Genomic DNA, 24,597 nt, shown 5'->3' on the forward strand with positions numbered 1-24,597 from the left:
CCTCCCTCCCTCCCTCCCTAGCGAAATCCAGGCTCTAGTGCTCCGACACTTGCTGCAGCCCCGTTCTGCTTTGAAGCGTTTATTTAGCAACGAGCTCTCATTCTAAAGCGGGAGTTGACTCCTCCCACACTAAGAAAACAGGAGGGGAGGGGTCAGCTGCAGGAGCTCATCACAGGAGTTCATCCTGTGCAAACAAGCAGGAAAATGAAACTTATCGGCCCCTTTTTTTTTACCGACCTCAAAAAAAGTTATCGTGCAATTAATTGATTTATTGACTATCGCGACAGGCCTACTCACAAGATAATGAATCCACCAGATAATTCAGAGGCGGTCTGTTCGGTGAGTTTCACTCCAGGAGCTGCGAGGCTCGCTTTCAAGCTATGCTGAACTCTACTGAACCAGCGGCTGCTGACGTCATTACGCTCTTGGGCGATGCTGCGTTCAGGACAAGCATGGAAAATCCCCCACTCTTACACCAATACGGTCGCAATGATGCATTCAGGTACCAAAACATGGTACCATTTGATGTTACGTGAATAGGTACTCGGTAGTACCGACAGAATTCGGTCGGTACTTATTAAAGTATCAAATGTGGTACCCATCCCTACTCTTGATATTTTAATGATCTAATTTGGATTTGAAAAGATATTTTAGTTGGCATAAAATTTTGGTCTATGTACAGGATTATGGTTGCTCACCTGTTTGTCAAGACCCCCTTTTCTTCTTCCTGTTTCTTTTCGAAACTACGTTTTATTATTGAAATAATTGCTGATGCAGTTGTTTGTATGTGTTCATGAACATCACTTAATTTCTAGCATTGTCAAACAAACAAAATGAAATAATGCCTTGATAAAAATTGTTTTTGTGAAGGCAATATTTGATATAATAGTCAAATTAAATGAAAGTGTTTCTTAATTTTGCTTGTCGGATATATGTTTTTTATAATGTGGCTGAAGAAGCAGCTCTTTAACTTCCATGTTCTCTAATTTATGGCCTGCTTCAGTTAACACATTTACTCTTTTAGTAGCTGCGCCTGTATGAATCACAAATTGGAAGTAAATTGGATGTTGGGAAACAAACCCCACTCCTTGGTGACTTTTATGACCATGCAATTAAAACAAAGTCTACCTGTTTTATGAGCTTGTTTTTAAGTGCATTTTTACACTAGGCCAGGTTGGATAAAAAAAACAAACAAACATAAAGTTCTGATATTTTGATCTGATTTTGACCCGTTAAACCCCACATGACCTCGAGATCTGGAAATGAGGTTGATTTTCTTTTGAGTTTCACAGATGTTTGTTGAATGTGGGGCAGAGTCCAGTCTCTGTGTTCGGGATGGTGGAACAGGTCTGACATCTCTCCTGAACTGAAAAAGAAAATCCCTGCAGGCGCAGAGTAGAAAGGAGCGAATGAAGGAGGAGGGCAAGGATGGAAAGAGGTGCGACCCCTTAGGGGTAACGTGATTCTCTCATCGTCAGCTACACACACATTCACTCWGCTCTGACGGCGTGCTGGGTAATGCACTCATGCAAAGAAGGAGTGCCTAAGGAATAAAAATAAACATTGCACTTTTTGTGCATAGATTTGTGCATCTGTCTGTGGATGTGTTGTGCTTGTGTTAGTTTGTTTATACATGTAATTTATATCCAACATATATTTTGGGGGTCTGCACTTTGTATGTCTCAATAGAATTGTTTCATGGGGGGAGGGAGGGGGGTTACCTTCCCTGGCAGTATGACATAATCATGGGAGTATGCACACACGTATAAAGCAACAGTACCATAATTCGACCTATTGATAGAGCTGGGCTGTCTCTGGATCAGGTTAACAGATTGTGTGTTTGTGCATAGCAAGTCTTCAGGACTCACCTCAGAAGCCAAGGCTGACTGAAACTGAGCAAGAGCCAGATTAAAACTGGATTTTTGTGAAGCCACATTCCCAAGGGGCCTACTGTTGGTATGCCTTCAGTTTGTTGTTAGCCTCTAAGTGCTTTTGCATTTTTTCTAGTAGGAGTGCACCAGTTGCAGTTTTCTGGCTGATCGTTGAGCTTTAAAAAGCCCAACCTGCTGATTCCGATTTTGGCTAATACAGATAATTTTTTTTATGATGGACATTGTCACGCTTCCAACGTTCCAATCTTTTTTCTTTTTTTTTTTTACTGAAAAACATTGAACCATTGAAACAGTACAAACTTGTTTTAACGGGACTTGAGGTAGTGCTCCCAGCAGAGTAAAAGGGCGCAGTGGCTGATTTTTCAGAACTTTGCAGAGGTAGATGAGGTTGGATAATATCGGTTTCTCATGTATCAGCCAACCACCGATCTGCCAGAATTAAGGAAATCATGGTTAATTGACCGGTCGGCCAGTTTATTGGTGCACCCATTTTCTAGCTTATGTAGCAAAATGTGGACCTCCAGGTATGTTCTCGTTTTGAATTCAGGGTTTTAGATTTTTCTCTTTACGAAGAAGGGATTTCCCCCTTTTTTTATGAAGAAGATGAAGGGTTGGAGTCCTCTTCCTCATCCTTCACAGAACATACAATAATACTTAGTCACCAAAAAACCCAGACACGGGACCTTAGACCTCACCTTACAGTAAATTATAAGTAACGAGACAGGCCTGGGAACTGCTACTCTCACATTACTAATGATTTTGACATCCTGTGCTTGTCATTTCCTCTTAGACAAATTTTTTCCTCAAACCCAGTGTAACTGCATCACGCTATTCAATGAAAAGGGAAAAACCTGTTTTAAGGGAGAGATTTTGGTTTGGTGTTTAGGGAAAAGAGACTGCATTCGCCAGATGTTTTTGTTTAAGGTTGCTTTTTAAATGGGAAATCAAAATGGAAATCCTTGTCTCCACAGAACACATCAGCTGTCATTTGCTGTTTTGTTTCATTTGCTAAGGTCTCTTCAAGTAAAAGGGATTTTCAGGTGACCACTGTCAAAAATAAGTAGCTGTTGCCTTATTTAGAAAGTTGCCAGAACATATTGGTCTGGAACACTGTAATCACAATGTATGTATTTTAGTACTATTCTTTAATTTAATAAACCAGTAAGAACCAATACAATTTTCAAAAGTTACAAAATATCTGACGGGAAGAAATGTAACAAACAGTATTATACTGCAGCCATACCTGAACATGGCATTTCCTTATTTAGAATTTTTGTTTGGAATCCCCACTTTTGTCCCCCATTTTATTTTTAAATTAATATTTATTTTTTTAAATATTAGCCTCTTAGCTTTGTAGATAAACATAGCCACAGCCCTATGGTGCAGAATGTCATGTCTAATATCCTGGTACCAGAGGTGGTGAAGCTAATTTAGTGGTCAGTCTGTAACATGGCTAACAAACAAAACCCTTTGTGATCCTGGAGGGCAGGAATCTCTGCTGTGCAGTGCTATGTTCTGCATTGTGAAAGAACGTGGATTGTTGCCACAGGGCAACACTGCAACCTAAAGCTTCAGGATCTTCATTGTGCTGTGGTGTGTAGCTGTGGGTGTGGATCTGTGACTCAAATGAAAATGGATTTAAGGTTATTCTTAAAGAATTACAGAAATTAAATACTTTACTGACCAAATAACAAACTAAACCTCCTGACACACCACATATTGGATATTGTTGACTTTTGCCAAAGCCTTGAGTGAACACAACCTTGTTGTTTAAGGAATTGGAGAGTACTTTAAATCTTTGCATTTTGAAACCCAAAAGATTAACCCCAAAGATCAACAAGTCCAAGATTAGAATGAAAACAGGATTCACCTGTTGCACTGTAGGGACGTTTTGATTTTTGCCACTTTAATACTAGATCCATTATCCTATATTTTTTGTAGATGTAAACTTTTATTAATTCCAAATTCAGAATAATATAATAATTGGTTATTAACTTTTCAGGTTTTCATAGGCAAAATAAATTATTGTGCTCAGCTTGGGTTATCTTCTACAATTGTAGGGCTCCTTCAACAACTCTGGATCTCTGTCAGAGGGCTTTACTGTGAAGCAAGATTAAAGGCAAAACCAGCTGTGTTGAGCTGAAAGTAGAGTTTTGGTACCTTAGATTAGTTTCTGTTAGAGTCCAGTTAAATAACTTCAATGTTGTGTGACAAACTCTTAACTGACTCTAATGAAAACTGTTATTAGCTTTTATTGTTGATTTTCATGTATATGCTTTATTCTGCTTGGCCTTCAGAGGAGTCAGACGATTTTTGCTCTCTTTCCCGAACCTGTCCCTCCTTTCCTGCTTTGCAGCTTTTTCAAGCCTTTCTTCTACYTATCATCCAAAAACAAAAGGAATTATGGATTTGGTCAACTTGTCTCTGAATGCAATCGACACTATTTTTTCCACATTGAGATTGGAACGAGAGGAGCATAGCTGTCCCAGTGGAATGGTTGCTGCTGGTTGGGTCAGTGGTTCTTGGGGCTGGAACCTGATCTGTTTGGCGCCGCTTTCCATTGAAGACATGGAAGATTTGTACATATTTGGATTTATGATAGTTGGATTTCTGCTGATTGGTGGAGATGGAAATCCGGCTTATCGGAAAATGAAAGCGGTCCTGACAGCGGACCGGGCCTGTGAAAAGCTGTCAGGAACCTTGGATGGAATCTCTCTTACTGGTAACGCACAGACTCAGATGCTGGTGGAAATAAGTTGCAAACTGGATGTGATTCTGATGAGAATCGCAGCTTGACAGCGTGCCCATGAGATGTAGGATTACACCTGGGTGAAGTTTCAGACAGAAAGAGAGGCAAGGAGGTGATGAATTCGGAACATTCTGCAATTTTTTTGCCATTTCAGAGATTTAGTGAAGACTGTAATGTGGCAAGGAATTCGAGGCCGCTTGTCCCAAAACAATTGTGTTTATCTTTCGGATCCAAGCAGCTGCTGGCCTTGGTCGGTCGGCAGTTTAGCAAAACTTCCCAGGATGAATATGTCAACAAAGGCTTGATTCTCCTTCTCTCCATCCCTGTATCATCCGTGTGGATCAGTCTGAAGGTTGTGGTGATGGAGAAAGGGGAAACCCTGAACTCTGGGACTGAGCTTGGGAGGATAACATCTGGTCTCTGGACTCTGGCGGGTCCTAGTCTTGGATTGGTTCCAGCATGGAGTATTAACCCAAAACACCAAAGGCTCCACTGAATCCCGACCATGAACCATGTGTTTGATCCCCAGCCCCTTCCCCTCCTTAGCTGTCTTGCTCTTGCAAGTTGTTTTTTGTGCAGATGATTCTGTGTTTATGAGTAAACATAGGATCAGAGTAACTTTTTAAACTCATCTATCCCRTTGTGTGTTTTATTTTGCAAGCTGCAAAAGGTAGMGTGACCGTCTTGCGCAAGACCTGTCCATCTGTTCCCCCATGTTTGTTATGTGTGTCTTTCTTCGAACGGGTGTTTTTAACTGCAATTTCRTTCTGCGTTGCATCTTTGATGGTGTGTGTGAATGACAATAAAGCTGATTCTGATTCTGATATATATATTTTTGCTGTTTGTCACGACCTTTATCTCAAAACACAGTGCTGTTCTTATCACACACGGCACCYTAAAAGTCCCAAAATATTTTCCTCAAGTAATTTTTAAATTCAGTCATTGTCGTTTCACAGTTGAAGGGAGGGTGAGAATGCATTTTAAATTCTGTCAATTTTCTTAAAAATCCTGAGAAGTTGTGGCGTTATTCAAACTTCCTTAGACCAACCTAAATTAAGTACGCTTTATTTTCTGTTGCTTTAGCACATTATGTATTCAGTTTCCATTTTAACTGATGGTGATATGGCATTTTGAAAGGCTGTGAATGCAGTGAAGGTGTGCAAGCACAGCCCAAACCCCCAGGGTCCCCTCTTCTCAACGCCTGGGGGGGGCTCTCTCCTTCACACAGCCTGCTCATTGACACACTTAGCTGGTTCCTCAGGGATCGTACAGCTGTCTTAAATACAGCTCTGTTTTTGCATACTTTACCCAGATGGTTTAGTCTTTCCTTACACAGTCAGCAATTTGTCAATATTCCTTGTTTATTCTCTGTGATTGACAGAATGAATTAGTTTTACCTAGTAAAAGGAGCACGGAAGAAAAAAGACAGAAGTAGTCTGACTGCAGGTCTTCTTTTGACTGGTACCACCGCTGCCTGTCACTCTTCTTTTATCATTGAAATTGGAGTTTATCTTTTACAAGCTTGAGTGGAATGTTTTTGTTTTTCAAGTGATTATTAGCATCCTCCTTCGCTGCCATCTTTGGCTGATGAAATGAGCACATCAAACGGTGTTTTTAAGCTAACAAAGCGGCGCAGGCTGGCTGGCTCCATCCCTCACTGTAAGGCACCTGCTGAAGTGGCAGACCTGCAACAAAAGGCGCCGTGCCACAAGAGAGCTGTCAGCCCCACAGTAGAGTGGGTAGGACAAAAGAGAGAAGTGGCCTGGGCTTTTAGCCACGTGCCAGCTTGTATCAAAAACACACAGAAGCAACAGAGCATAGTGGAGCGCGACAGGGAGGACGTAGGAAGGACAAGAGGAAGGGAGACGCAGAGAGGGGAGGGCTGTGGCTGACACCTGTTTGTGCTTCAGCTCTTTTCTCAGTGTTGAACACACTTTACATAGACTATGGTCGAGGATGTAAAGTGAAAACTGACTCACGGGGGGATACAAATGTGCAGGTGTGCGTGCACAGTCGGATAAAGACAGAAGAGTTCAGTGTTAATGGGATTCATCTATGAAAGGTCAGGTGGTTACTCTGATGTGTTTCATAAAGGCTCTAGTTGGTGAAATATAAGCAGACTAAAACAGAACAGTGTACTGTTTTATTTGCATGGCTGGGGGATAAATCAAACTAGGCCTCACATGGAACTAAAGCTAATTATCCTGTGCTATTTACTTCTACAGCAAAATAATCATGAGCCTATAAAAATCTGAAGGTGAAAAATGTAAAGAGCGTCTGGCTCTACGAAAGCAGCATTGTGCAATATTGCAATATTATAATATAATTATAATATTAGCAAGCAGCATTATGGATTGCTGGCCTTATAGTGTCCCTGTGGAGTACTGTGAATTTATTTCTTGTATATATATTTTTTTGTTTTGTCCTTACCCAGTGCTCTTTTTAATCTAGAGAAAGGCTGAAAAGAGATTTTTTTTTTTGGAAATTATGTCAGCTCACCTATTCATAACCTAAAATTTAAATTTGGAAGCATATAATAGAGAGATGAAAAGTGCTTAAATGTGTTGCTCTCTTTGTAGAAGAGTTCAACAACAATGTTCTGGTTGTTTTTAACGAGTTTGGTTTATTATTTCTTAGGCTCTCTGTTTAGGAGCCTCTCATATTCTCATACTAAATCGGTCCGTGAATAATTTTATCTAGGTTTTAAAAAGTCTGAGTTGTTGGGCTGTGTAGTGTGTTTGGCTGAAATGGCAAAACTTATTTCAAAGTTCATATTTAATGCTAGATGTGTTTCGTCCTATTTTTCTCTCTTTTTTGTATTGATTGAGAGACAGTAAAATGTTCTCTTTTCATTTTCTATTCTGTCAAGTCTTGGGCCGTCTAACTAAAAGACCTCAAAAACTGGCTCCCATGCTGAGGTGTAATTGGTCTCTATCTCTGTCTGTCTGGCTCTCAGCTCATGGCCCAATGAACATGAGTGCTTGCACATTTGGGCTAATGATTTTGAATAGTGATTAAAATGAATTGAAAAGTGCGCTGCTTCTGTAGTATCCGGACCCCGTCATCATTAGAGGCTTTTTTCCTCTCTCTTCCTCTCTTCCTCTTTCTGTATCAACAGCGTTAGTCGGGCAGGGGTTTGAGAAGAGGCCTGGGGTAGGCTTTCATGAGCACAGGCTCAAAGGTTTCCCCATTTCTTGTAATCATGGACACCACTCTTCTAGCACTTTCACTGTCGTCTTCTGGCTCCTCAAAGGTGCCTTTGATTCTGTCCCATCCCGCACCCAGGCCAGATAGTGTCACATTGCATTTTTTCCTCTCTTCTTCACCCCCTTACTTGCCCTTTGCTCTTTCTCCTCCTCCAAACCGAGCTCATCAGTCGGTTTTCATATTTATTGTTCTCAGATTGTGAGCTGATGTAGCACTATTCTTTTAATGCCCAGACGTTTCTTCATTTCCCCATCCACCCCTCTCCCCTCCACCTCCCAGTAAGCCTTGATCCACCTTTTTATGATCATCTTCTTTTCTGTGTTTTTCCTGTTCTCCCGTTTTAAATGAATTATGCAGAAGGCAGGAAATGGGGATTAAAGAGGAGCTAAAGCCAGTGCCAGCATCAGTGGTTCACAGCTCCACACAGTCTCTCTCAGGATCATGAACACATCAGGGCTACGAACTAACCCTTTTCCCTCTGCTGGCATTTTTCTAAGTTGTCCATCTGTTGCACTTTGTCCTTCACTATCCCTGCTGTGCCCAGCTAGTTTTTTATTCTCATGGACATTTTTTTCCCCCAACGGATTGAAAAAAAATAAATCTTTTTTTATAACAAGGAAGAAAAAACTGTTGTCAACATGAAGAAGCAATTTTTATCTTTTAAACTTTCACAGCAATAAATAGTCATGTAGCGACCTTTTGTCAACATGTCAGTAGTTTCTGCAGTAAAAAAATGACGGGATGAATGATTTGCTGCAATTCATACGCATTACATTTGTGTGACTGTGTTGCAGTTTTGGGGTGTCAGTCCATTTCCTTTTACTCCTTTGTCATCTGATCATTTTTGTGAATTTGGGACTTTTGAATTTACAGGTGCTGGTCATAAAATTAGAATATCATGAAAAAGTAGATTTATTTCAGTAATTCCATTTAAAAAGTGAAACTTGTATATTATATTCATACATTACATACAAACTCATATATTTCAAATGTTTATTTCGTTTAATTTTGATGATTACAAATGACAACAAATGAAAATCTCAAATTCAGCATATCAGAAAATTAGAATATTACTGAAGACCAATAAAAACAAAGGATTTATAGAAATGTTGGCCAACTGAAAAGTATGAACATGAAAAGTATGAGCATGTACAGCACTCAGTATTTAGTTGGGGCTCCTTTGGCCTGTATTACTGCAGCAATGCGGCGTGGCATGGAGTCGATCAGTCTGTGGCACTGCTCAGGTGTTATGATAGCCCAGGTTGCTCTAATAGTGGCTTTTAGCTCTTCTGAATTGTTGGGTCTGGTGTATTGCATCTTCTTCTTCACAATACCCCATAGATTTTCTATGGGGTTAAGGTCAGGAGAGTTTGCTGGCCAATTAAGAACAGGGATACCATGGTCCTTCAACCAGGTACTGGTAGCTTTGGCACTGTGTGCAGGTGCCAAGTCCTGTTGGAAAATGAAATCTGCATCTCCAAAAAGTTGGTYAGCAGCAGGAAGCATGAAGTGCTCTAAAACTTCCTGGTATGTGGCTGCGTTGACCCTGGACCTCAGAAAACACAATGGACCAACACCAGCAGATGACATGGCACCCCAAACCATCACTGACTGTGGAAACTTTACACTGGACTTCAAGCAACGTGGATGAAGTGCCTCTCTTCTTTTCCTCCAGACTCTGGGACCTTGATTTCCAAAGGAAATGCCAAATTTACTTTCATCAGAGAACATGACTTTGGACCACTCACCAGCAGTCCAGTCCTGTTTCTCTGTAGCCCAGGCAAGACGCTTCTGACGCTGTCTGTGGTTCAAGAGTGGCTTGACACAAGGAATGCGACAGCAGAAACCCATGTCTTTCATACGTCTGTGTGTGGTGGTTCTTGAAGCACTCACTCCAGCTGCAGTCCACTCTTTGTGAATCTCCCCCACATTTTTGAATGGGTTTTGTTTCACAATCCTCTMCAGGGTGCGGTTATCTCTCTTGCTTGTACATTTTTTTCGACCACATCTTTTCCTTCCCTTCSCCTCTCTATTAATGTGCTTGGACACAGAGCTCTGTGAACAGCCAGCCTCTTTAGCGATGACCTTTTGTGTCTTGCCCTCCTTGTGCAAGGTGTCGATGGTCGTCTTTTGGACAACTGTCAAGTCAGCAGTCTTCCCCATGACTGTGTAGCCTATAGAACTAGACTGAAAGACCATTTAAAGGCCTTTGCAGGTGGTTTGAGTTAATTAGCTGATTAGAGTGTGGTACCAGGTGCCATCCATTTTGAACCTTTTCACAAGATTCTAATCTTCTGATATGCTGAATTTGAGATTTTCATTTGTTGTCATTTGTAATCATCAAAATTAAACGAAATAAACATTTGAAATATATGAGTTTGTATGTAATGTATGAATATAATATACAAGTTTCACTTTTTAAATGGAATTACTGAAATAAATCTACTTTTTCATGATATTCTAATTTTATGACCAGCACCTGTAGAACTTTTGTCGGAAAAAAGAAATTGGCTGCAGAGTCACATTATGTGGAGTACAGCCAGAAAATAGTTTGTTTACACTGAATCGCTAGTGGCCTAGAAGGAAATGCTTTTTTCAAYGCTCACTTTTTCAACAAAGACTTGTTTATCTCATATAAATAGAGTTTTTAAAAGCCCAATTCCCAGTGTTGTGTAGGTATACACAAGTTCTATTTATGTATTAAAAAACTACCCAGTATCTTCACTCACCCAGCAGGCTGACAAATATAAATGGTAAATTTTAATAAAATCTAAACCAATATGAGTTGATAGGAATGTACTTTTGAGTTCAAAAAGACAAAACAGCAGTTCAAACTTATTACCCCGAACAACTCCTACTAATGTACATAAATAACAATTTTTTTGTTATGTGGATGTTGAAATTCCTCAAGTTTCAACTTAGTGATGTCCTGGTAYTGATACTGGTATCAAAATTGGGCCCAATACCAGCATTTTTACAAGTACTTGTAATCGTTCAAAATATTCAGGACTGATACAGATACTCGTATCGATACCAGATTTGAGACCCAATTAAGTGTGTTACATTTCATATTTCAAGTGAAAAGTTTGTTAGTTGCATTCTTAAAAAAGTTATACAAGTTGAATAAAAAGTGTATCATGCTGTAAATTTGATTTGATCCAGTCAGAGAGGCTGTAGAGCCACCTTGTTCTAAAAGAAATGTGTTTTTGGAGTCATCGTGTAATATTTAGGTTGTAACTAAGTAAGCAGTCTGTATCAGCACTCTCTGTATTGACAAGTATCCTAGCTGAATTACTCGTACTCTTACTTAGTTTGAAAAAAACTGGTATCAGTAGGCCAGTCGTGATAAGCCTGCATCATTATATTATTTTAAAATGGTCTACAAACGATACTATCATTTATTGCACTAATTTACTGAGACAATTAATTGCGCAGAAAATTCTGCTATCCTGACAGGTCTAGGTATTAAGACACCCCTATTTCCACTGTACAAGTAAACTTTATTAGTAGATTCTATGCTACAGAATTTTTAACCCAAAAGAAGATAGAACAGTGGACATGTCATTTATTTTATTTAACAAAAAACATTCAGACTTTTTAATTTTTGTTGATGATAACTTCTGCTCATAATCACTTTACAGTGTTAATTCAGTTTTCCTCTACAAGCTCTCAGTTTATGCAGTGCGTTTTTTCCTCTCTCTCTGATATGTATGCATGCTTCTTTGGCTAAATGCATTATATGGAAGACGTATAGTCATCACACCTCTCGTGTGACACATCGTTGTTGATGTGTATGCTGTGCATCCTGTGTTAGTTATTAAATCAGTGTTAATTGTTTGACTTTGTTGCTGTGGTGTTTGCATTGCATTGTGGACTGAAAATTATGCCAGGGCAGCCATCTAAAAATACTTATTCCCAAAGAGATGAGTTCAGTGTAAATGGTAATTATAAGTCAATTGCATGCATGAATTTAATGTTTGCATCATACATTTTTCTTTAAAACATGGAAATTATTCATTCAAGTAACATTTCTTATTAGAGCAATGGTTATTTTAAGCTCAGTTGTAAGATAAGCAACTGGTTGTAGTTGTATGCGGTTAGCTTCCATCTAGGTCACATGTCTAAGTATGCAAATATAAGGAAGCATATGACATACACCCAGTGTAGTGCAATTCACTCACCTTGCTATGACCCACATTTACTCATAACAGAAAATTAAAAGGGACTGTGTAATTCAGTAACCGGAATAACTGGTAATTTCTGAGGAAGTTTTCTAAGGAAAACATTAACTGAAGGCTTCGTTCAGGTTATTATTGCTGCCTGCTGAAGCTTTGCCTTGATGCAATTTGAGAGGGATGGAGACAAAGAGTGTCAGATTTACAGGCATGACTTGAGATCAGGTTCTACAGAAACCAGAGACCATTCCTTCAATCACTAACTTGATAAGGAACAACCGTTGATATCGGCCTGTTTTGTTTAAATTTGTTGTTCTTTAAAATAACTGTCTTCCTTATTGGTTTCCAGGGGTGGACAGGATCAAACTCTTAACACCATGAATATGGATATACATCCACAAGGACCTCAAACAGCCGTGCAACCAGTATTTCAGGTAACTTTACACAAACRCAAGCCAGACTGCTGAATGTAGCTGTGAAGTACAGTGATCTTTAAAATGAGTTTAAAAAACGATTAGTTCCAAGATATTTTAGGCCAGTTTGAGCATTGCTGGTGTGTTCTGCCATGCAAGAGTCACACTGATGTTTAATTAATTATCTCAATTTATGCATATATACTAATTTATATACTAACTTGCAAATGTAAATTCAGTCCATGTTTTGAGTTCATTGTTTTGTTTGTTCATGAGAACGGTAGAAAATTTTCAGTAATTAAATCATGTAATTATTTGCAGTTTTTGGCCTTTTTACATAGGCGTTAAATAATAAAAGGGGCAACATCATGTAAAATCAACTTTTCTTGAGCTTTATATAATGTTTAACATTATCCCCTCATCAAAAACATGTCCAGAGTATTACTTTGATTCATTCATTCATGTTTGAGAAATCTTGTGCTGTCCTGAGGCAGCAGGCAGGAGAGCAAAAACAGCTGATTGGGCCTAGAACCGCCTTTTAGGTGCAGCTCCTCCTCTGGGCTGTGACTCCAAGCTGAGCTTCCCCCACGACTCCTGCAGGCTATCAGCAGCAACAACTAGCAAACACCTGGCAAAATCACACATCTGCTGAACTTGTAATCTTACTTCTCACTCCAGTCCTTTTTAAATCAAAAAATGTCTTTGAGGAAATGTATTTTCTGATGCAAGGAGACTACCCTCTTTTTAAGCTTCCCAAGGATGACACGGTTCATAAAAAATGGTTGGATTTCAATTCCAGAAGTAACCCTCCAACAAAAAAAAAAAAAAAAAATTTTATTTATGCAAGCCACTTTACGAATAATAGCAAGTTGCAAATTTCCAAAACCAATATATTATAATGTTGCTGCCTTTTTTATTATTAAAACAAAGAAGGCTACTACGCTCCAGGTTGTAAATGGCATGAAGTTGTTGTGATGATGTGCTGAAATAGGCGTGACATAAGCAGTTGGAGGTTTTTAAAGAGACAAAGGTCAATTTCAAGGTGTTTAGAAACAGCTATGATGTGAAGTCAAGTTTATTTTTGATTTATACATATAAACAGCATTTTCATAAGAACTAAAGGTGACATGGTTACCTTATTATAATATTGAATGGAAATATATGCCTGATAAACACATAATATTTAATAAGGGCAATCCTTCCTTTTTTATATGAAGCATCCCTCCCTCTTCACACTAATAAATTTAATATTCATTCTTTGTTTGTGTCAGTCAAGATGTGCCCTTCAGTCCAATCATCTGGCAGATGACTGTAGCCTGTGTGTGAGATGGACAGTAGTGGATGAATGTTGAGTTGTTGGTATTGATCAGAGCTCAGGAGGTTGGCAGAGCCTGGCCTCCCTGCATAGCTCTTTTTTTGTTCGATACAGCTCAAGCTTGTTCTGTGCAGATCTGGTCATTGTTGGGTTTTAATACCGCCCTCGAACATCAGGGACATTGATTTCTTTACAGGAGGATGTTTTTGCCTCCATAAGTATTGAATAGACTTTAAACAAAGAGGMTCATCCATATGCCCCAGAGTAAATATGGGGTTTTTTTTGAGGGGGGGGAGAAAAAAGGAAAAAATAACAATGTTAAAAATAGGATAGTACTGGTTGTGTTGTTTTGTTTTGTGTGTGGAAGGGCAAGGCAACATTAACACTAGAATTGCCAAGGGGGTTAATTTATTCTAAGATTTGTAATTGTAAAATTAAGTATAATTGGGTTGTACACAGAAGAACTGCAGATAAAAGCTCTAATAATTAATTTGACTTTGGCAACACTTCCCCCATGCAAACACACACGTTTTTTTTTWACTGATCTCCCAGCAGTTGATAATGTTTTATTGTTCTGCCTTAATGATTTCTTTCTCTGGTTTTCAATCTATTTCTAGCAGTTTACGTCAGTGTTAATTCTAGACTCACCTTTTTTTTTTTGCTGAAGGTACAGGAAGCACTGAACTTTCTATGTTGCATCATGTTTTTTTTCCCACACTGAACATGTTTGAACCGATTTCACATTTAATGGAAGAGGGAGAAAAAGAAGGAAAAAGTTAGATTATGTAGATGGCTGTCTAACCAGCATCCATATGGGTGTCTTTAAACAAGTCCTGTATCTGTTTCACACTTTTCTAAGGTTCAGTTTGCTTGGCAGACAGGGTAAAAAAAGAAGGGGGAGAAAAAAGCCCACCAGCCTCCTCCTGAAGAAATCTGAATTGTATATGTGATGAAGGATACTCCAGATCGCTTGCAATATAATTTCTCTTGGTCCCGGAGGTATGATGCTTATGCATTAGTTAAATGAGATGAGATGGTAAGATCTGCATTTTTAATGGGGCATTTGCTCTAGAGTGAGTGGGAGGGTTTCTGAGAGGCCCCTTCAGATCAGATTTCGACCGTCACTGCACAGTTTGACAGACACAGATCTGTCTGGAAGTACTGAGACAAGGCGGTGTGGTTGTGGAGCAGATTGAGAAGAGAAGGAATGAGAAGCACCTTTGGGGTGAAACCCGCTGCTTTCTCTGCCTGGCTCCCTGGCTGACTGGCTGAGGATGAATATTGCATGGTGCCTGCTCAAGGGGGCTGGTGGCTGCCGAGGGTGGGTGTTATCCCCTCCCTTGCTGCCAGTTGCTGTCTACATCTTCCCTCGTATCTAACTTTGTATCACTTGAATGGAATCCAAACAAATTTTGTGATTCTTTTTTCCACTTTGAAAAGCACTTTTATGTAAAATTTGGTATTGGCACATTACATTTTGAAGTTTATTTACAGTTGAAAGTGTAAGAACTGAGATAAATTACAATATTTTTGTCCTCCTTAGGATTTGGTCAGCACATGAATGAACTCTGTATCTCAGATAACAGTCCAGTCATGTGGTTCCAGTTGGGCTAAGATACTATTTAGTCCAGCTGTCTAAATTAATACTCATTTATCCAGTTTGGGTTTTTTTGTTCTCAAACAGCAAGCATATATTTTTTTGTTTTATAGCTTGACATGATTATTTTAGTAACAAGGTAAGTATTCACTTTTAGGGTAAAGTCGTAAATAGTTCTGAGCATCTCTAACATGCAATGCTCAGTGTTTCACAAGTTTTTTTTATTATTTTATTTTTTTACAAAAACACTGTCATTTCTCATTCTCAAATCTTTTTTTATTTTGACTTTTGGGCTGATAAATTTTTGTACTGAACAGTAAAATCCATGTCCTCCATCCAAATTTTTTAGACTGTGTAGACATTTTTGTGAAATTCCAGTCTGTACGCAGCCGTCTAAAAATGTGAGCTCCTTGTAGATGGTTATACTTCAAATTTAGCCTTTTTCATTGCATGAATGTACCTCGAGTTTCTTTTTCAGTATCTGCATTTTTCTTGGTCTTTTCATACGAGACAGCACCTCTCTGGTGCCGCTGGCCCTTGTGTGGCAGCCGTTGGCACTACTGGGCTGTCACATCACACCCTCTCCCCTCTGGTGCATGTCTCCCCCCCCACCTCCCCCTCCTTATTTCCTTTTCCCTGTCTTCTGCATCCCGTCTTCCACTCTCCATGTGCCTTGTCAGTTGTGTTTGGCAATGGTGTCATTATTGGGCAGCCCATATCACACTTCTCCAATGAGCTGTCTGTCTGCTCCTTCTCTGTTTCCCGCTATACTTATACTCTCTTTCAATCCTCCCTTCCTGTGACTAACCCATGGCGGATGTGTGTCACCTTTTTACCCTCTCCCTTACAGACGTTACCCATAATGCCTAGCTCAACTGCCACTTAATCTTCATCTACTGCAGTTTGTCCTAGTCTCAAATCAGAACTATGTTAAGAGTTAGTATGTACATCAAATGATGCAAAACAGAAATGAAAATTGAAAGAGTTTCAAAGGCATGTAATATGAAAACTAAATTTGTAGGTTTTTCATTTTTCCCCCATCTTTTTAATAGTCATTTTTTAAAGGGATCCATGATTAGTTGTAACATTAGACTTTATTTGATAAACATATTTTAACTTAAAATAAAGACTGTAAAAATACTGTAGGCTGTTTAGTGTTTATAATTTTAAAACTAAAAGTTTAAAAATATATTACACGGACGGGGCCATTTTATTTACACGCAAAGCATTCCGGGTAAATGATGACGTGGATAGGTTATTGGTGCGAGGCTACTAGCGAGCTATATCCACCCTGAAGGTTAATCTTGGACAATATCTGATGATCGACTCTTTTAAATGAAACCAGAGAGCGTTGACAGAGAGGAGAAGGTAGAAATGACTCAGCCTATAACTGAAAATACAGATGGAGGACCTCAGGTTAGCTTGTTAGTTTGTCGCGCTAGCGCCGAGCTAATACATATAAGGCAATATAGTGTTGGCGCTAATGCTAACAGGCTAAGCTGAGGTTCTTCTTCCATGAAGCAGCTCTGTTGTCCTCCATCCATCCAACTACTCAGTACCTTACTTAACACCCTACAAAGACAAAAATAAATCCAACTTCATTGCTGCAAGAACAATTTATAACAAATGATGCTACGTTCACACAAATGTGTTTTCAGCGTCAAAGACGCGTTTTAATGCTTCAGGTTGGACGCTTGTACACTTTGAGGTCAGATGCCCGTCCTTTGTTCTAGATGTGCCTTACACATGTCAGGCAGTGCCTCTTGTTTTTGTTTTCCTCAACCGGTCTCTGTACAATGGCGGATGAAATTAAGAGGCCTTTATTTAATGAGAGCAAGAGCATGTAGCACTTTATTTCACAAGATAATTCAGAGATGTTCTGAGTTTGGTGAGTTTCACCACCTGCTCCAGGAGCTGCGTGCTGACGAGGCTGGCTTTCAGATCTATTTTTGTCTTGAGCCCAGTTTGACGAGCCGTTGACCTGCAAAGATGCCCACATCTGTCAGGACACCGACTACAGGCATTCAGTTTTAGCTAAAGAGCTCCTGTCCATCTGTCTCAGGTTAGTGGTCATCATTCAGGTGACTGTCCCATCAGAAAATGCACGGCTACGTCATAGAGCTGGGCGGTATGAACCAAATTTTATATCAAGGTATTTTCAACAATTACACCAGTTTCATGGTATTTGACGGTATTTTTTTTCCTCACAGCTCAGCTGATAATAAAATGTACAAACTTTGCTTATTGACTTTTTTCTTTTACTGTACCTCTGTATCACTCCCTCCTATTGTACGTCTTTTCTTCTTTGCCTGGTTGTAGACAGTAATCATGGATTTAGGTTCGATCGTGAAAGGTTGAGAAAAAATCATTATCTGGTCTATTGTTGCGTGTTAATAAAACTTAAAAGGACGACTCACCTTACATACCAGTCAACTCTGCTACACTAAAAAACTACTTCCCCCGGGCTTTTCACAAAGAAGCATGCTAGAGTCTCCATGCAATAACATCGCCATTATAACGTAGAGCTGTAAATCTAACCGTGCACGACACTGAAGAGTTGTTTACTACATTTAGCAATGGTGAAAACGGGATGTTTTTTTTACGTCAGACCATATAAGCGGTTGAAACACACCACACACCGCCAGTTGTTCCAACAATAAGGTTAGCATGCTAATGTGCTTAGCGGTGCTGCGAGGAAACATGTCCCCAGGGAAACAGTTCACTGGCGGCCGCGTCGAAACGTTCCGCACGTGTTCAGGCTATTTACACCGGTATTCAGAAAAGTCGTATCATAACAAAAATAAAAAACGATTTTCGGTACAAAACGGTATACCGCCCAGCACTACTATGTCACATTGCAGAATCTCTCTGACTGGTTGACGTGCCGCATCGAGCAGCAAAAGTTCAGATTTTCCARCTCTAGCATGGGCTGCTTTGGACGCACTGCATGCACGTCAAATGCTCAAACTGCACCTACCACTTTGAAATGCACCACAACGCTTCTCGACGCCCCTAGATGCGCATCCACCATAGAATTTGCATGTAAACCTGATGCTCTTGAAGCTCAAAATGCATTCAGTCTGAACCTACCATAAACTTTAATGCTATTTTTTCCTATAAGCCTCAATGATGCTGTTAACTCTTAACTGCACATTGAAAAAGTCTCATTGCCTGAATCATTTCGAAAACAAGTTTCACATTTAAAGTCTGAGGTTAAGTACACAGTTATATTACAACCAGAACATTTTATTCATGTACTTTCAACATCAGTTTACTGTGACCAATTCAATTGCTGGCAACTCCTATTGTTCCAGAATATTTTTCTTGTTACTAATGATAACGCCACCCGAACCTGTTTGACTGAAGATTACCAATCGGATGAAAAGGGACATCGGTCACTGTCCACGCCCACAGTTTTCAAAACACCACAATGTCAAGCAAATGTATGATCAACTAAGATCATGTTGAAAGAGTGAGTACTTTCATCGTTGCCAAGCCCTTTCAGAAACTCATTTACTCACACAATGCAGGTGCGTGCATCCCTTCTCATAAAACTGTTCTTTGTGTTGTTTTACCACTCACCAACACATTTGTACACAGCTTTGATTGTATTTTAAATGTTTGATGGTTTTCTTTTTAGTTTTGAAACTAATAATGCAAGTTAATTTACACCCAGAGGTATTACAGACTTTTAAGTAAAGTATTTTTGGGGGGGTTGCATGATTGTTTTGAGACATGCATTTATGTCTTTATGATAGATAGTATTCCAAGATTTTTGTCCCAGTTGGAGCTTGGCAGGTAAAAAATAAATAAATAAAATAAACCAACATCTTTTTATTTTTGATCTCTTTCAGCACGTCTAACCAGCACATGGAGTTTAAATTTATAAAAATGTTCTATATTTCCATCGAATCTTGATTCAACCAGACTTTGACCCCAGCCTCTTTCAGGGTCATTACTCTGTGATTTCCTTTTATATGTCTGTATGTGTGTGAGAGTGTGTGTGTTTGCTGTGGCCTTGTCTTTCAGCTGGGAGCTTCTGATTGTGTGACACTCGTGTGCGACTGATGAGACGGCCCGTCACTCAGCCCTGGCCTGCCTGCCCTTTGAAGGCCAGGCCAGGGGGCGAAGAGGTGCCGCAAATGGCCTGTGAAGTTTACATACACTGCCCACTGCTAAACAGATTAGCTCTAATGAAGTGTCTAATGTCGAGGCCGCCGGCTGACATAATCCTGCCTGGCAGCTCGGCCCCTTGGCTGCCAGAAAAACCGCCCTCCCTCCAGCCCTCTATTCTGCCCTCGCATGGCCTCTGCTGCCACCCAGGGCGACTCCACACGGGGAGGTGCCCACTGTTAATCATGCTGGACAGCGTGCGAGCTGACATGCAAATGTAGGTCATTGCATATGTAAATGTGTGATTACGAAGCTGGCATGCCAAGACACATTAGCAAGACTGTGCTCTCAGCAGGCGGTTGTCACAGCGCTTTAGAGGCTCATGCTAACATTTGTCAAGCTACCACGCAACGAATGAAAGCAATGCCCTCTTGTCCTCTGTCTTGCTGTTGCTTTTTATCTCTCCTTAAATGCGTAAACCTTGATCTATCCATCCTTCACCAAGATTTTCTGCAAATTATGAAAAGGTACTGTGTTGCCAAATATTGCTTCACCTTTTTGTGTGATGCACTTATTGTAGACTTTTAATTTTCTTTCCCCTCTACGTGATTTTAGTTAACACTTGAACCTTCTGTGGAACATTTTGTTTTGATAAGGTATTTGGTGATAGCAATTAGTGAAGCATTATAAGCGTTATGCAGATGTAATGTTGAGGTGAACAGGGCGTTGTGGAGCAGCGTCTGATGCTGGCTGTCAGTAACTCTGACACGGCTTCGGATGATGGTGGTRTCATGCTGAAAAATGCACACACCTCAGTGGTGTTAATTGGACGGGGCATCTGATTGGTTCACGCCTCCTGCTTTGGCTGTCAACTTAAAAAAAAACAAGTAAATGCTTGAGTTTATGCCCCCCATCCACCCCCTCATCCAGCCTTCTAGACCAGTATAAACTATTCTTTTAAGAGTTGCACCTCCTCTCACTGTCTCACTTCATCTTTGCACTTTTTACTCTAGTTATAGGTTTAAAAAATAGCATTTATTTTTTGTTTTGTCAGTTTACAGAAAATAACTTGTGCTTAGGTTGTGCTAGTGTTGCAAATAAAGATTTTATTATTAAGTGTTTAGTGAACAATATCCCGAAAGTTAAACACTAATCCTGATGTGATTTTTTTTTTTAAAAATTAAGAAGCCTATGAGTTACAGTTACATTTGTTGTTTGTTCTAAACTAAAACCTAATTGCTCCCTTGATAATAAGCCAGTTAAATGAGTTCATTCAGCCTGTACTCATAGTAAGTTTGTCCAAATGCAAAACACCAGTGATGAGAACAGATGTGATGACACTCCTCTTGTCTTGTCTTTGTTTGTTGGAGAATAATTTTTGACCTTCTTCCGTCTTCATCTTCCTTTCTTCCAAGTTTCTTGCCCCCTGAGCTCCTCCCACAGCCACACTGGCAGAAGTACTGGTGACGTGTGGCATTCCGATATCTGTCACCTTTATTTTGTTTTTGCCAGCACGTTTCACAAGTGAACCAGTAGGCTGGAAAGGTCACAAAGTCTGCTCTGTGAATTTTTCACACATCACAATATGAAAGACTAATTTTAAGTTTATTTTTGAGTGTATTTTTTGTTTGTTAATGGTGGAAGGTGAGTGTCTCCATGGAGCGAGGCAAATTAAGGAGCCTTGATCTGTGGACCAGGACCAGATTTGTGGTGATATAACTTGGCAGACCAAAGCGATAGGCTTTACATGGCTGTAAATTTAGACATTAAATAAGTTTTTTTGTTTTGTTTTTGTATTTTTTATTTGTTGTGTAAATTTAAATGTAACTTTTTTCTTTCCTTTTGTTTTTAGAAAATAGATGTTTCACCTTTGCGCCATTGAATTAAATAGAGAATTACACATATAAAAGCAAAAATAAAATAAAATACAGGGTTCCCACGGGTCCTTGAAATCCTTGAAAGTTTGTGAATTTGAAAAAATTATTTCAAGGCCCTGGAAAGTTTGTGAAAACAGCCAAAAATTACACTTGTCCTTGAAAGTCCTTGGATGTTGTTTGGGGATTGAAGTTCTCTATTCACACGACTGATTTTCATTATCTGTAATAAAATTAAATTAAATTTAACAAAAGCTTACACTCGTTGCGGTGAGTAACTCAGGATTACAGTAAATTGATGTGGCTTTCAACAAATAATATGAGCCATAGTCATAGTTTTATCCAATCAGAGCAGAGTAGGGCGGGTCTTTCTTTCTGAGCCCAGGTGAGAGCACCACAGCTCCTCCTGTCCTCACCGAGCATCTGGACGTGTTCACACCCCCCTCCTCCCAAACTGAGCTACTGAACCTCCCAGGACATAATTACATGTCCATGTATTGTGGATATGAATGTAGGGTGTACATTTCATCCACTTTCTTTCATTGATTCCCAATTTTTTATAGAATTTACATATTAAAACTGCTTATTGGTAACATTCTGTGGTAGCAGTAGGTAATTGCCATCGTGCGTGGTTCTTGAATTTCAAGAAATTGGTATTGAAAAGTCTTTGAAAGGTCCTTTAATTTAATGTTGACCAAGGTGTGGGAATCCTGAAAATAAAAAAATAAAAAACTCGTTAGGTTGTTCCTGAAAACTTTAGATTAATACATGCAAAATACATAAAATAAACTAGAGAATTTGCTTTTTCTGTGAAAATGCAGTGTGAATGCTGAATGTTGAAAGATTATTCTTGAAGCTGCTGAAGAAGCTGAAAATGTTTAATAGCGAAACTGTTAATTTGAGTTAATTTGAACAGTTGACTTTTGCTGAAAGTAGGAAAACAAAAGTAGACCGTAGCAGAAACAAGTTGAAATTAGCAGACAGACGGTGAACGAAGATTTAAAAGCTCAAATTGGCAGAAAAGCAAGAAAAGGGGTACAAAATAGTTGCATTTTTTTGTTAAATCACTAAAGCAACTGGAATAAAAAAACAGTTAAACCGTAGCTGAAAAAGCTGAAATTAGCAAAGATGCAGAAAGAGCACATTTGCTGAATTAAGTAGTAAGAAGCTGATTATAACAAAAAGGTAAGTTTAGATAAAAAAATAATAAACTAAAATTTGTTGAAAATGGCTATAAAGTAGCCAAAAAGCCAGAAAACAGCTATTAGCAGAAATGAGCTAAATCAGAATACTTTAATGATCCCTAGGGGGAAATTGCAATTATTACAGCTGCAACYGTTCAAGTTAGAGATAAAGTATAAAAGAAGAAATATTAGAGCACACAAGGAAGAAGTAAGTATAAAACTCTGGAGAACCGAAGGTACACAGAGAACAATGAGCATTCTTTAGCATCTATACAGTGTAAATAGAAATAACAGTAAAATACTCTGAAGCTAAAACAGTATGACTGATGCAAAGGTCCTRTCAGATATCATTAAATGATATAACAATAGGTGATGATAGTGATATTGCACAATTAAGTAAAAGAAGCTTATAAAGCTTAAATTAGCAAAAAGAAGCTGATGGAAGCTTATGAAAGTTTACATTAACTGAAGAATAGCAGAAAGAAAGCTGAAAAAGCAAAGAAAAGCTAAAATCAGAAGAAAAAATGAAATTGGAAACAATGCAGAACCAGAACAAAAGGGGTGTAGTAAAGTTTTATAAACATTTTGAAAGGTGTGAAGGACTTTGAACACAACTTCATTCATTTTTATGGAGAAAAAATGGCACATAAAGCTAAATATCTGAAAAAATATAAATTGTGGAAATACCAAAAGTCATAGCACCATAAATGAAGGATGAATTGTTGAAATTGCACAAACATTTGTTGAACGAATTGGATGCCAAAAAATGTATGGAAGAAAAATGGATCATCTCAGTTGCATGAATGCTGAGTATTATTCACATAATTTTATTCACTGTTGGAATCGAAAGTGAATGTTTGGTTAATGCAGAGTTGTCAGTCTGGTTAAATAAGTTAAACGGGCTACTTTTGTGCTGCTTTTACCAGTTCGATCAGATCGTATTGACTATGTGCTCGCACTTCTTAATTATGAATAATCTTTATGCTCTCCAACTTTTAGCCATTCTCTGCGTGACTATGTAACAGATAATGAAATGGGACTTTATTGTTATTCTGGAGTGAAGTATATGCACATTCCTGTAACACATCAGCCTAATGGCAGCCAAATCAGCAGCAGCCTAAAGCAGCCTCTCAGCAAAACAAACCAGAGGAAGCAGGCCTCAACACCATTTCACTCATATTCTCTTCTTTTTCTCTGCTGGAAATGTGGAGGAACCTGCTCTTTAAAAAACTTGGTTTATTGCGAAATGTATTTAAACATTTAACAGATTTTGTTTTCTTGTACAAACATAGCATACATGTGTTTGTTTACTTTTTGACTATAAAGATGCGTGTGTGTGCATGCATTTTAAGTGTTGTTCTTTCCTTTCATTCAGAAACCGCTGCAGCCCGATATGGGCTATAATTCCTTGGCTAACTTCCAGATCGAGAAGAAGATCGGACGTGGCCAGTTCAGTGAGGTGTACAGAGCACGGTGCCTGTTAGACAACACGTCAGTGGCCTTGAAGAAAGTTCAGGTAAAGTGCAATAAATATAGTTATATTTTCAGGTCCTGTGAGCATATTTGGCCAAAGTTCAATTTGTCAAAAGGTCAGGTGAACTTCTTACTAATTTGCTCTGTCAACACCTGCGTACAAGGCTTTACACAGTAGCATCAAGTATCAAATCTTCTTGTTGATGTTATTTTAGCTCATAAAATGCCATTTTAGCAATATTTTTAGTGTTATGGTGAAATTTAATTGACAAAATAATAAATTACAACTAATGATAATTAACTAAAAATTACGATTTAATTCAGATTGTTTGCATATGAAGCACATAGGAACTGTAAGCTCATTTTACAATATGATTCTGCTGTTGTGAATTTGCAGTTATACACACAAATGCACTTTCTTGCTGTATGTGCTGACTTGTACATAAACATGCTGACAAGAATGCGCTGCTCTGATTGTGCTTGTGTACAGATACACACCTCAAATACACCTTTTCACAGGGATGTGTGCATGTTACTCAGATGTGAAACACCTGTAGTCACTCTAGTGCCACCCTCCAGATAACAGCAACCATGTTCTGCCCCCC

At 39.0% G+C, this 24,597-nt stretch overlaps 1 protein-coding gene across 1 annotated transcript in view; it reads left to right on the forward strand.

Moving 5' to 3' along the window:
• The window catches only part of nek7 (NIMA-related kinase 7), a gene marked incomplete in the record, with an annotated part of 74,518 nt that overhangs the window by 10,274 nt on the left and 39,647 nt on the right, over nucleotides 1-24,597 (forward strand). Inside the window, 2 exon segments of the mRNA XM_014007320.1 lie at nucleotides 12,373-12,457; nucleotides 23,895-24,035. Of these exon segments, the coding sequence (XP_013862774.1) occupies nucleotides 12,401-12,457; nucleotides 23,895-24,035 (198 nt within the window).

The sequence above is a fragment of the Austrofundulus limnaeus genome, unplaced genomic scaffold (assembly GCF_001266775.1).
Source record: "Austrofundulus limnaeus strain Quisiro unplaced genomic scaffold, Austrofundulus_limnaeus-1.0 Scaffold41, whole genome shotgun sequence".
Lineage (NCBI taxonomy): Eukaryota > Metazoa > Chordata > Actinopteri > Cyprinodontiformes > Rivulidae > Austrofundulus > Austrofundulus limnaeus.